General features: G+C 38.5%; 2 protein-coding genes across 8 annotated transcripts; both read right to left on the reverse strand.

The window, feature by feature from the left end:
• Nucleotides 1-4160: 4160 nt before the first annotated feature.
• LOC112283743 (bifunctional dTDP-4-dehydrorhamnose 3,5-epimerase/dTDP-4-dehydrorhamnose reductase) lies at nucleotides 4161-6336 on the reverse strand. The gene is made up of 3 exons (XM_024522821.3): nucleotides 6190-6336; nucleotides 5173-5670; nucleotides 4161-4853 (listed from the first exon to the last, which is right to left on the reverse strand). Exons 2-3 carry the CDS (start codon nucleotides 5620-5622, stop codon nucleotides 4401-4403), a joined length of 903 nt encoding a protein of 300 aa, XP_024378589.1. The 5' UTR covers nucleotides 5623-5670; nucleotides 6190-6336; the 3' UTR covers nucleotides 4161-4400.
• Nucleotides 6337-8550: 2214 nt separating this feature from the next.
• On the reverse strand, nucleotides 8551-12521 carry LOC112283186 (putative arabinosyltransferase ARAD1). 7 transcript variants are annotated; one of them, XM_090251263.1, is made up of 7 exons: nucleotides 12165-12521; nucleotides 10706-11446; nucleotides 10309-10403; nucleotides 9930-10131; nucleotides 9658-9753; nucleotides 8868-9206; nucleotides 8551-8674 (listed from the first exon to the last, which is right to left on the reverse strand). In XM_090251263.1, exons 2-7 carry the CDS (start codon nucleotides 11225-11227, stop codon nucleotides 8636-8638), a joined length of 1293 nt encoding a protein of 430 aa, XP_090107389.1. In that variant the 5' UTR covers nucleotides 11228-11446; nucleotides 12165-12521; the 3' UTR covers nucleotides 8551-8635. The 7 variants fall into 7 exon arrangements, with proteins under 7 accessions (XP_090107389.1, XP_090107386.1, XP_090107387.1 ...); XM_090251260.1 differs by having other exon boundaries at nucleotides 8551-9206; nucleotides 10706-11236; nucleotides 11375-11446; nucleotides 12165-12499; XM_090251261.1 differs by lacking the exon at nucleotides 12165-12521 and adding an exon at nucleotides 11933-12140 and having other exon boundaries at nucleotides 8551-9206; nucleotides 10706-11236; nucleotides 11375-11446.
• Between the last annotated feature and the right edge of the window lie 1271 nt (nucleotides 12522-13792).

Consider the following 13792-nt stretch of genomic DNA (forward strand, 5'->3'; position numbering starts at 1 on the left):
TCAAATTTTAGCAAACTTTATGATATCAATTTGACATGGTTCTAAAAAGTCTTCTCTAAAAGCATTTCTCTAAGCTTCTAAACTAGCTTTTTAAAATGTATCTCAATAAGCTATTTTGTATATTTTTTTGGTACGAGCATTAATAGGCTTAAAAATTGGCTTTTTAATAATTTTATTTATAGATCTTTTAATAGAATTTTTTAATTGAAATATATTTTGAATAAGTTCAAGCTTAACAACAAACTCAAAATCTTTGTGGAAATTATTTTTTTATTAATCATAATCAACTATTATTCATGCTAAGTAAAGTGTTGAAAACATCTTTAGAGTATTTTCTTTAGACTTTTTCAAGACTACCTTTAATACATTCTTTGTTCCATTAAAATTCTAATTTATTTAATTAGATTTAATTTTTCATATAATTTGATTCTATTTAATAGTAAAATATTTAACATCTCATATATATATATATATATATATATATATATATATATATATATATTGTTTGAAAAAAATAAATTTTGTATAAAATTTTGTTTGACAATAATGCAAATTAATGTGTTTTCAATACCAACAACCATTTATAGAATTTTTTATTTGAAGTAAATTTTACAATTAGTAGATATTTATTATATTAAAAATTATTTTGGTCACTTTTCACAAAATATTAAATATTAAAAATATAAATAATAGATGTAAAATTTAAGAATGTATTAATTGTTGGAATGTCTTTTGCAATAAATAAATAGATCAATATTCCATTTCATTATTTGCAATAATCTTTCAATGGCTTGTTAAATAAAAAATTAGCTTTATTTTTATAAAATATCATAATTATATTGCATTTTTATTTATTAAATTCTATCAAGGTTTTATTAATATTTTTCGATCTAATCAATTATTTTAATTTGACATATGTTTGGAATAGTGGTAATTAAAAAAATAGTTTTATGAATTTTTATTTATTTGAGATATTAAAATACGATATTTATAATTTTTCAACTTACTTCATGTTCTCAATGCATCTCTACAATAATATGAAAAGATATTTTTAGTAATATATAAAAATAACTAAATAATATGTCAAAAAATTAAATATGTTGAAAAAATTTATATAATCTTTTCAAGTACAATTATGATCTTATTATAACTAATAAGCTTATTTGAAATATTAATGTTGTCAATGATAATGATAATCTTGTAGATAGGATTCTTTATTATTATACTAAATTTCATACAAGTATTCTTTTGCTCACTATTAAGGTCTCTTTTGATAGATGCATTTTTTTCTATAATTCTTATATGCGGCCATAATTATCTGAAGAGTCTTCAATTATTTTAAGAATCAAAAAATGCTTCTTTAAAAAAGGGATTTTTCTCCATATATTTAAAATATAAGACTTGAAATTGTGTAAGATCCAAATATTAAATTTAGTGGTGATTCTCTTCAATCTTGAATATCTCTTTGCTTTCCATATATCTCAATAAAATGTTTATTTTTTCTTCTCTACTAAAAAAATAAGAACATCTTTGTATTAACAAATATAAACCTTTGGTATCTATAACACAATATTTATATCAAAAAACATATTTTATAAGTACAATCATTCTTTTTTAATGTCAACCAATAAAAACTTCTAACATATACTTGCAAAGACAATAGAATTGGCCTTTTGTATATAATTTGTAACAAAAATAAACATATATATATATATATATATATATATATATATTTCCCCTTAATCCTAAACTTCTTACAATTGTTAAAATTTAGTTTATTTATAAGGCCTAATAGCACACTTTGACAACAATGTATTTGAAAAGAGGTTGCATAAGAGAAAATTAGTAGTAGTTGTTGGTAGTTGTGTGCAATAGTAGTTATATCTTTTATCATTGTTTATCATAAAGAATTTTTGATGCACTAACTTCAATAACAATAATGATCATTAACAACTCTTTGTAATTTGGTTGTAAATCTAGACATTTTAATTTATAATTCTGATCAAAAAAATAAACACAAGAAACTGACAAAAATACAAGCACTTGTTTTATTGGTGGAATATACCATTTTCTACAATTTAGCTTGAAATAAAAGATAAGAATATTTATTTTGATAGAGACTATTCCTCCTTCCTCTTCTACTTCACTTTCTTCTCTTTTGTCTTTAGTTCGCCCTTTGACTTCTCTTCCTAATTTGGCCTTAGAGTTCTCACATCCTCTTCTCCTAAAATTACGGGTACTAACAAATTGTGTAAATAAGCATCCAAAACAAATCCTACAGTTTCCCAAAATGCTAATTGGATAAGAATTCCTAATTATCTTCCCAGGTTCTGGTTTGGGAGTGGATTAGCTCTACTAAAAAAAGCTAGCAGCAAGATGAGTGGGTTTAGGCTACTTATAGGCCCGACTAAAAGTAAGTCGAATTACTTCTAATGCACAAGTTGCAATTGTAGTCGTGCATTTAACACACACCACACAAGATATACAAAAAAAATTCTTCCAAAAAGAGTTTATGATTGTTTTTAATTTAATATAATTTTTCATTTTCTAGAGAACATCGAAGTCCAAAGTACGAAATTAGAACACCGCCGTGTAGAAGTGTAACAAATGACTTTAAGAGGGCTGTCAAAGTTTATAAACATAGCATATATTATGACTTGATGAAGAAACAAACAAAGGAGGAATCAGCATTATAGCAGAAGAGCAGGAGCCCCAGCCAATCGAACCATTGTCATAACTCTGTCTAGCTTTAGACTGACAGGTGGGCCACGTCCAAAACTTGTGCCACTCCAAAACAATTTGCAAGGGTGACGTCAGTATACTATTCGAATCTAAGCATAATAACCGTCTATGGCACTTAATGTGACACACTATGATTAGGCATGGACCCAGTGGTTAAAGGATCTTGCAATTGGCTCTTTACGTAGTTAACTGTTGCGTTACAATCCTGTTCAAGTTGAAACTAGTGCACACACGGTGATTCTCCTCACCGTGCGTCACAATCCTAGCAACGAAGCCTGCACACATCTGTTTCTTGTGGAACCTCTCCGTCAGCGTTCTTCGTCTAGCATTGAGTTTTTGGATCAAGAGCAAGCACTATTGCAACCCTTTACTCTGGAGGGCACATCATTGCATCGATGCAACAAAACTGTGCCAGTCATGCGATTGCACTAACCATAGCAGCTGCACAACTGTCTCCGTAGATTCTTAAGCAAGTACTTTGCAGTACTCTTTGGGGCATTGATAACTCCAAAATCATGCCCTTAGTTTGACCACACTTATCAAGTGCTACACGACGGCATACAACTCCTACTCTCAATAATCCAATTGTATGTACCAATATTGCAGATAATCCAGATATCAATTTTCAACCAGTGTCATATATACTGTCCGCAACGGCATTCTGGTACTGGAATACACAATTCGCACAGCCGAGATGTATAATTTTTCAGAGCGTCTTCACCACCTGTTCACGACCTTCAGCCGCTAAGAAAATATAAATACTTTTCTGTACTCTGCCTCACAGAAGTGCCGCATCCAAATTCTATTCTCCTCGGCAAGTGCCAACGCGGAAGGGAAAACTGCCGAGTATGCTCATAAAATCGCAAAAAACTAGGTTTTCAAAATTTAGAGAGCAATTTAAATCCGCCTGGAGATAAGATAAAAACTTGCCACACTACCCAACGATGTTAAATATATTTGAAAATGAAAATAAAGAGAAAACTGAAATATTATCGGATCAGAGTGCCCATATTTAAAATTGAAGTAATCCAAATGTTCGAATGGTTGTTTATTAGTCGATGAAAGAGAGACCCTTAAAAATATACACATATATATAGCACAGGACACACACCGACATTACGACCACGAACGACCACAAGAGAAACTTTGTGGACATCGACGAAAACTTAAACGGGCTAACAGCCACCACAGATCCGATTCAACCACAAACTGGCAGATAAACATGATTGGTAACTTAAAAAAAATCCAGAAATGATAAAGAGCACACCATTTCAAGGTTGTCCTGTACGATGAACTGCAACACAAGCAACAAATCTTAAAACAGAGCACTTTTATGAAGGCTACTCGAAACCGCGTATTCTTGGGAAAACAAAACCAGCATAAAACTAAGCCATCCACAAACCAACACGACACAGGGCTTCACATAACAAGGTTAATGTAATAACGAATGCGCTACACAGCCATCGATAAGAATCAGTTGTCTCTTCAACGTACGCTACACAATACATGAAGCAGAGCCTACGGTCGGAACTTCCAGCAGAAATTATGAAATTTTCTGAAGCACATCTACACCCACTGTATAAATGTGATGAAATGTACCGTGTTCACAAACGACGGAAAAAATCAGGCCTTGACTAATAATGATCAATCACAACCGCTCAAGGCTTGTTGGTCTTCTTGTTGGGCTCGAACACGTACTTAATCAACGACTCCTTGATCGGCAGCATTTCAGGAAACTCCTTCGACAGCTTCGATGCGTCCAGCTCGTTGTTGCTCCGCGCCGCAACTATCACCTTCGCCTGCTCCTCCAGCGTGAAGTTCTTGTACGTGAAGCTCGGGTCCACGTACTCCTTGTACATCTCCAAAATCTCGTTGTGGCTCACCACGCCCGGGTTCGTGAAGTTCCAGATCCCCGTCAGGTTCCTCTTCGCCATCTCGATCGAGATCGGCAGCAGCTCGTCCAGGATCGTCATCGAGTTCGGAATGTCCACCACCTTCTCGTACCGCGTGATCTTCGTGATGAAGTTCCGCGGGTTCGACAGGTCGCCCGTGATCGGCATCCTCACGCGCAATGTGCACACGTTGTCGAACTCCCTCAACAGCTCCTCGACCTGCCCACACCACCACACAAACACCGAACTGCGTCACCACATGCCTCCATAACATACGCCCCCCATCACCTTCCCACTCTCCGCTCCCACACCACGCTCTCTCCCATCACTCCCCAACAACTCCCCCAGTGCTCCGCCCATCCCAACACCCACTCTATGCCCACGACCACCGACTGGACCACGCTCTAACCTTCGCCCTATCTCCTACAACAATCACCGCTACTACTGCCATACAAGCATCCTTCAGCACCCACCCACCCCTACATACACACAAACACACACACACACGCATCTATCCGTCACGCCACAGCGTCCTCACCATAGCCTTCGTCTTCGAGTAGTACGACCCCCGGAAGTTGGCCGACTCCTCCTCCTTGAACCCGATCCCGCTCCCCAGCGGATGCGCATCGTCGTACTCGAAAATGCACCCCGTCGCATAGTTCACCAGCACCAGATCATTCTGCTTGCACACGTCCGCCAGAGTCAGAGTCCCCACCACATTCGCCCGAATCGTCTCAATCTTGTGGCTCTCGCACCAATCCACATTGGGCCGTCCCGTCACTCCCGCCGCATTGAACACGTGCGTCGGCTTCACTGTGCTGATGTCCTGCTCAATCGAGCTCCTGTTCTCTAACCTCCCCTTCCCATACTCGTACGCGATTCCTTGCTCCGTGCACAGCTTCCCCAGCAGGCCTCCGATCCATCCGGTCTTCCCGTAGATCAAAAACTTCAATCCCGCAGACTGCCCTCCATTCACAGTGGCCACCATCTTCCCAGTTTCGCTTGCAAGCTTACACGATGAATTTGCTAGTCGTACCTGCGACGATGAGCAAGATCATCGTTTTAAGACAATACGAAAGCAGGGCAAGTTGTAAAACAATGTGTAGCATCGACATTCCGTGCTTGGTCTCTCTCAGACCCTAAAGATGTGGGCGAACTGAGAAGCAACGAGTTCTCGAAGTGCACCCACACGACATTCCGCAATTAGATCGTTTCAATGCCATGCAGCTACCATCGACGTCATGGTGTTCAACCAGGCGTGAAATCACGTGAAGATAATGTAGACATCTGCATCAAACTTATAATTTACACCATGTTTGCCTGATTAACCGAGCCCATAGGTGCTACAAACAAGGACATTGCAAGAAAACCTCCAGCACAATAGGAGCGAATGAAACAGCTCGAAGTTGTAACCAGATCTGCTCTTTCGGATGGCTATGTCACCCATTTCACCCATTTCCCCTGCAACCTTATCCCAAAGAGTCGGAGGGATTGCGAGAAGCAAACTCCGAACCAAACACACAGCAGACGGGTACCACAAGAATGCAATTTTCACCTTCTCGATCTCAGCAGCTCCCTCGCCGCCTTCACCACCAGAGTGCTAAAAGAAAAATCGTAGCTGCAAGACAGGGATGATTGGGTCGAGGAGCTCTGCTGGTGGAACCGCGAGGTGGAGAATGAGTAGGATGGTAGCGATGGAGCTCGTGTGAACTACAAAAGGCTCCGAGGACAAGCTCATTTTATCGTTGCTAAAGCCCATTGTCCGATGGTAGGTGCCACTTACCCCCGGATGCAAGCGCCTTGAATAATACGAAAATCATTGGGCAACCCTCAGTCGGTGAAAGGGCAGCACTGGTGCGACTCGCGAAGCTACAGTCGCTGTGTGCAAGGTGTGAGCGACGCGGTGGTGGTTCCCAGTAGGTGAGTCCGACGCTTCTGGTGGCTACTTCTACACTTGGCTGCGTTACATGGCGCTCTTTCATGCCGCATGCTGCTTCATTGTGTTGCATGCTTTTGGGAGTTCTGTTTTTCGCTGAGGATCATCGTGGGTGTTGGTGTTGGTATTGTGTTGTGGTGTGTTCTGGATTAGGACATGTTATGTGTAAAAGTGTCCTCAGTAACTCCATTTCTGTCGCATCATCTATTTGCTTTACCATTACAGTGATACAAGTTACTTTGTGAAACCTACAATCATATCATATGTTACTTGTTCGACATTCTCAATTTCGAATTTTGACTTGGAGTCATTTATGGGTACAGCCGGAGAAGTAGTGGAAGCGGGATTATCTAAAAATCGCTTTGTTTCGCCCACATGCCCCACACAATCCGGTAGGATTTGTATAATCCACGTATTTAGAGACCTCCTATTTTTATTGGGGATACATTCCCGTACAGAAAAAATTTATTTGAAACATACACACATACACACTTACACACACACACCAACCAGAAAGCAGTGTCCCTACCCTAAATTCCCAAAACAAAGCATACACTACGTATTTATATTCGAAATTTTTTACCACAATGGAATGTCAGACAAGTCATCCTGGAAGGCTGGAACGGAGATTGAGTTGAGGCTTATCTGTTAAAATGGGTAGTTGTGGAGATAGAGAGAAAGATAGATAGATAGATAGATTTGGATAGCTCTGAATGAATAAATGAATATGCTGACAATACACCACCACGTGCTGGCTCTTGCTACTAATTGACCCCAATGTTGTCAGTCCATGATGGAGAGAGAGAGAGAGAGAGAGACGGTGAAAAGAAGAACATAAATAAATAAATAAATAAATAACAGAGAAATTAGAATCGGAAGACTTCATTCATTGCGGTCTCGAGCCTCAAATAAATTGAACTGAGCTGGAGCATCACATGAGATAAACCTTTTATTTCTACTTTTCAATCCCTTTTTTTTGGGGGGGGGGGATATCAATGACTTTTGGAAGACTAGGAACTATTAATTTCCTGGCCAATGGGTTTGGAATGATTTTTAAGTAAGATAAAGATAGAACAGAAGAAGACAATTATTAGGTAAGCCTTTGTTCACATTTCGGTAGTTTTCTTCTTTTACTTCTTATTCAAGTACCTTGGTTATTTTCATTCATTTCAAGGCATGAGCTAGTTTGCATTTGGGTCTGAAGATTTCAATGGGTTGTTTCGTATTTCATGAACTATTACAGTCTTCAAAACACACGGGGCATTCACACTTGAACTTGCAAAATGAATGGTTGTCCAATACTTGGAATGTTAGATTCAGATCCGTTGACCTTCGATGTGTACATAGAGAAATCAAAAATATCAAAAGTCGGAATGCTGTGAGACTGTTTCTGTGCTAATGGTTGCTAATTGATTTATATTACATATTGAGAAAATATTCAGAAAACAAGTTGCCTTAAAAACATTGCATCCATAGACATGTAACAAAATTATTCTTGATAATAGTTTGCATAAATTGTAGTGTAGGAGAGAATTAGCCCTTTCATAACCATTATTAAAGAACTTGTTGTTTAGTATCGTCTTTTCCTCATCTATATAGCCCTATACTTGAAATTTCCTACGTTTTTCAAACAATTTTTATTACATATGGAGTTACCTTTTTTATGTCTAAATATTTAACGTACGTGTTATATGTTGGTGAAAACATGTGAGACATCATCAACTATTCTGTGCAGTTAACCTAGTAGTTGTCATGATTCATATTTACACCCATGACAGTAAATAGTTAGGCAAAATTATTTGTGGGTTTCATCATACAAAAGTGACTTAAGATTCTTCAGCATAAGTAACCAGATTGTATCAAGAGGGACCTGCCTCCACATGTCAAGCTCTAAAGATGGAGTATGAGGTACTCCTACATGCACACAATATAATACAACATTGAAAAGGTGTACGGAAGGTGGGGACCGAGCCATGTGCGTTGCCACTTGAGATGTGTTCGCTCAACAGGTTTACTGCAACCGTTCAACACCTAGGGAGCAGCAATGCTCGCCACTAGTTGCAATTTACTGAATCATGTATGTAAAAGAGTCAACTGTGGGCAACTGCACATGGCATTGTTAGCTCTGGAATGAACTGTGCAAATGGCTCACAAGTTCAATGTGAGCATCTGATTGCTCTGAGCTCCACTTACCCTCTGAATAAAGCCACTCAGAATCAACTTCACACCCAATCAGGAATTCTAAGCCTCTGGGACCGGTGGATAGCAAGTTTCAGAGCAGGTACTTTGTGTTGTACCTGTTTGAAGATCATATTAACTGCATCGTCCTTCTTGGGTGGATGCTGGTACTCGAAGTGGTGGGAGACGGTCTTCAACGCGTTCCACATTCGCAACCATCTCTCCCTCGTGATACTCCTCAATGTGCGCAGCAAGTGACCCGGTTTTACTGACTCTTCGGACGAGAAGAATATAGAAAAATCTTTGTAATTGAGATCGTCTTCAAACGGTAGCTCAATTCTATCACTAATTATGACAGGCACACAATGACTGACGATGGCGTCGAATAGCCGGCAACTTGACGGTGTATCTCCAGCTGGATGAAGGCAAAAGCGTGAAGTCCGCATACCTGCGGTCGACTGCAATGAAGACAACTTTGATGGTTAACAAACTTTGCTTGTTAATGAGAGACAGGAGAATGTGTGGTCAAATAAGTATTAAATTGTAAAATACTTCGACAAAGATTCGAATATACAGATTGGTCGTGAGGAACCTCAATTTATGTGAATGATGCCACTCAACCATGTACTGAAGGATGTGTACCAATTATATCAGACAACGTGAGGCAGAATACGGGGTGGAAATCAAATGCAGTATAAATGGCTCACAAGTTCAATGTGAGCATCTGATTGCTCTGAGCTCCACTTACTCTCTGAATAGAGCCACTTAGAATCAACTTCACAACCAATCAGGAATTCTAAGCCTCTGGGACCGAAGAAAAAATCTGAAGTGGAAATCAAATGCATATATATATATATATATATAAAGCATAACGTTGAAGGCATTGTTAGAGAAAGAGACAACCCGTACCGTTGCAATCGCTTCTGCAGAGGCCAAGCTATCAACATAGTGAACGTCGGAATTATTCGCCAGCAACTCTGCCAGCTTGGTCCTAACAATCCCATCCTGATACATGAACCACAAACAATTTTGCCACAAATATTAACAAACAGTCCACACCTAACAACACAAATTCAAATAAATAACAAAGAAACTCATGTAACATGCTTTCAAATCCATGAATGCATTCAAGCTTCAAACTAAAATCAGGAATTGAAGTAACACGTGATGAAACCACTTACACCTTTGCGGTGAATTCTTCCTTGAAAGAATAGGAGCGTCTTGCGCAATGAAAATGGGTCCGCGGGATTATCTTGGTCGTATGAAGGTAAAACATGTACATAAGGTGCTACAACGTCCTTGCTTAATCGAGCTACAGTTTTGTCGTACCTCCCAAAATCAGCAACTATGAAGATCGATTGGTTAAGCATGTCTCGATAATGCCTGCCAAAAGGTCAACAAACGCAAAATTCACATACTAATTGGTTCAAACTCGTCACGAAAGATGACTCAGAGAAAAAATGGTCTATAACCAAGGAAAACGTTCAAAATTTGAAGTTGAAAGATAAAATTGAAACCAAATTACATGACGTTGATTCATAATCATAGGTATTAGAGTACCTCAAAGCATTGGGATGATGAGCAACAAGGATATGGTCACGACCTTGTGATGCCTGCCACCATTTGGATTTAGATAATATATCCACTAAACCTGCCTGCACCAAATGGCATGAGGCATTAACATGCCTTCCGAACGTCAGCAATACTATCTGAACAACATAATTACTACGCTTTAAAATAAAATAAAATAAAACATTAAGTGTGCATAAAAGAACGGAAGTGTTCGAAGGAAAGAATAAAAGGCACGAAACAAGAGATCCAATGAGGTGAAGCGTTGCCAAGATTGATAGAAAAAAGCGACTGAGCTGTCTGACCAAGGATCTCATCTAGTGCACAAACACAACTAGACAAACCAATATCGGAATAAATCTCGTGGTAGCAAGCTGTGAGGTCTTACTTGAAGCCGTTTGTCGGCCGCTGCCCCTTCACTCATACCATGGCCATGGCTATTAAAAGATAGAGCTGAGAAAAACGGCACAAAGAACACGTCCGCTTGTTCTGGATCTATTACTCTAACAGCCGCCGTTTTCCCATCCTTGCGGTCCCAACCATCCAATAAGTAAACCATCAACCAGTATTCGACGCTGTGCTGTTTGTTGACCTCGAATTTCTGTTTCCATGGAGGTGCAACGTGGTTTGTCCAGGGAATCTCTTGATTCTTGTCCTTCTTGAGCATACCCATGTTGAATTTGCGTGGAAGTTCATACATGTATATTTTGAGAGGACAAGAGTAGCTACCCGTAGAATCATCCAATTTACTCCTAGGTGACCATCGGAACCAATTGAATGTCTTGTCATTCATGTGTCCATTCTGGATCATAGAATCTGGGGAGATGTAAGCTGGGAGGGCAAGTATAAATGCTATGAAGAGGCCGAACAAAACCCAACAAGCGGGCTTCCGGCTGGATTTAACCATCATCTTCTCTACCTGTAAACCCCTTGTGCTCCGTTACTTACAGCAGATACTTTGATCTAAATCCCTACTACATGGCATCTAATATCACGATCGACTGGTATCAGCTTAAAATCATTGTAAAAATCTTCTACAGCCAGTGAAACAACTAACCAGCCTATTACGAACTTTCGGCTACTCTGTACTTATAAAAACATTTTTGCTTCGTCTAGCATCCGCGCAAACCTGCAAAATTGTCACAGCAAAATTGAACACATCGAAATCAGATTGATGAATTATGGCATTCTAGGAAAGCTGCACAATGGAAATGAAACATCTCAATACACAGACAGTACGTGCTTGCAGGTAAAGTAGTTCCTCCGTCCTCCTGACAGTTACAGATCTCCAAATCGAGGTGATACCTGTTATACAATGAACTTGCAGGCGTGTCTTCAACAAAACCCTAAGTCAGAGTGTGCAATAGAGCGGCACGAAGATATCTAGACTAATAAACATCATCACCCATCCATCATCGCTACACTCATAGTCACGACCATGAAATTGGAAGCGCATTGAGAACATGTAGACTTGGTAGAAACAGGAACCGTCGATCGGCCGAGAGATCGCTTATACTGGCCATCAAATAGTGAATGCGAAACAGGCATTGGCAAAGTTGCAAATTAACACTCAACTGATAAACCAGGTCGTACTCGATGTTATAAGGAAACCCACCTCCCTACAATCCTGTACTCGCTGGTGCCAAACCCCAAAATCTTGAACCCTCAAGTGATTTCACTGAGAGAAGTCAAGGAAATAGCAGAAAGCTACTACATAAGGTAGCATAATCCCGGGTACTCATGGACCGCATTGCTCTCTCGAATTCCTACAACTCGAGACCATATCACTTGCTCCATGAGCTCGTAAAGAAAAAAAACCCACCAACACTCAAACGCAAGCTTCTTACCCAGATTGCAACGAGAAGACAAAACTCCCATCACTTGTAAGCCCACAGTGCTTCATTGTGCTTGGAAAACACCCCCAGTCGAGTCCCCTCACGCTTGCCAGTGCTCCATTCTCATTCAACCCTCAATCTAATCAACTCAACATTCGAAGCTAAGGCTACAAGACCCCAGCTCCGATCAGTGATGAAGTGAACTCCACAAATTCAGACAGACAAGCAAATTGTGCAGTCAGGGCTAACAACACTTCCTCGGCGTGGTTATGGAGCACACTACACAAAAGAGTGGCGGTTGAGAGGAGCGTTGGGCCATGGGTGAAATCAGTTTTTGTTAATAAGGATGAAAACACTAGGTATAACGTCGGAATACCTTAAACAGTCAACTTAAGGTTTTTCAGCTATGTCGGGGGGGGGGGGGGGGGGGGGGCATGAATCAATCAATCAAATTGGTGGAGACATATGGCTCCGATGTGCTCAAAAAGAAGAAAATAGAAGAAAGAAAATATATGTATATTTATATATGTATAATTAATGCAATGGTTTAATTGAAAAAAAATTAACATATTGGTTTTTGCATTTGATCCCTGAACAAACACATAGACTTGTCCATAAATTGTCCGTAAAAACACATTAAACCACCACCTCCATCACACTAAACCACCAACATCCTCCTTATAAAGTTTGCCAATCATTGGAGGGTTTAGAATGAACTTGGAATTTTTCTACTTGAAGAATGGTTGTTTTTGGGTTTGTGCAAGGTTTAGTTTGGGGGCATGACACAGTTTAAGGCATTTTGACATTAGAACACAAATACAGAAGGAATGAAATCAATGTTGATGTCAGGAATTGAAGTTGCAATTTATTATTGTGCCATTGTGCATGCACTTGCCATGAGAACCATAGTATATGTTTCACATGTTCTCTTCAAAAGTTTTGAACTACTTATGTATGTAAGAAAGCATTTTGTACCATGGTTGGAAAAAAATTCTGCAGACTTTAAAGAATATGAAAGATTTTATTTTCTTTGTTTTAATATGTGTTGCAAAATCTTAATATTTTGCTTATAGAATGAATATATAATATATTATATGTAATTATTATTTATTCAAGTGATAAATAGATATGAAATTTGGATGTTGTGGTGCTCATTAAACTACTACGTTAACAATGCCTACTATCACAATTAATTACATACAAGATCAACATGATATAATGTAAATAGCCACAGTTTGATTTAAATTGAGCTCAAAGAAAAAAATAAAAAAATAAAAAAAAATGAATGGGGACTAAAAAAAACTCTACATGTATTGTAGTGAGCCAAGTCATACAACTTTAAAAAATTCCAACAAGGAAAAAATTAAAGTATTAACATAGAATTATTTTCAAAATTTCCTACATAGTCAAGCATGTCAAATTTCAATAGAAAGGTGTGTTTGGGCACCATTAACATATCATCAGAGACATGATTCTCAGTAAGTTTTTAATCTTTCATCTTGTTCAGACATAGAAGAAATTGTATTAGATCACTACTAGACAATTAACTAATAGATTTGTAAGATTTCAATTTCAGATTCTAAAAGTACTCACTTCTGTGATTTCTAAATCAACACTTATTTTGAAATACAAGTTTTGAA

Source organism: Physcomitrium patens, chromosome 6 (genome assembly GCF_059467195.1).
Source record: "Physcomitrium patens ecotype Gransden chromosome 6, ASM5946719v1, whole genome shotgun sequence".
Classification (NCBI taxonomy): domain Eukaryota; kingdom Viridiplantae; phylum Streptophyta; class Bryopsida; order Funariales; family Funariaceae; genus Physcomitrium; species Physcomitrium patens.

What these genes read in the sequence shown, in the direction of transcription:
- LOC112283743 (XM_024522821.3), bottom strand. Translation starts at nt 5,622, where the DNA reads ATGGTGGCCACTGTGAATGGAGGGCAGTCTGCGGGATTGAAGTTTTTG. An exon ending in ACTCGAAGACGAAGGCTATG is followed by an intron (nt 4,854 to 5,172) that starts GTGAGGACGCTG and finishes TGGTGTGGGCAG; the next exon opens with GTCGAGGAGCTGTTGAGGGA.
- LOC112283186 (XM_024521607.3), bottom strand. Translation starts at nt 11,227, where the DNA reads ATGATGGTTAAATCCAGCCGGAAGCCCGCTTGTTGGGTTTTGTTCGGC. An exon ending in CATCATCCCAATGCTTTGAG is followed by an intron (nt 10,132 to 10,308) that starts GTACTCTAATAC and finishes ACCTTTTGGCAG; the next exon opens with GCATTATCGAGACATGCTTA. An exon ending in CTGCAGAAGCGATTGCAACG is followed by an intron (nt 9,207 to 9,657) that starts GTACGGGTTGTC and finishes TCTTCATTGCAG; the next exon opens with TCGACCGCAGGTATGCGGAC.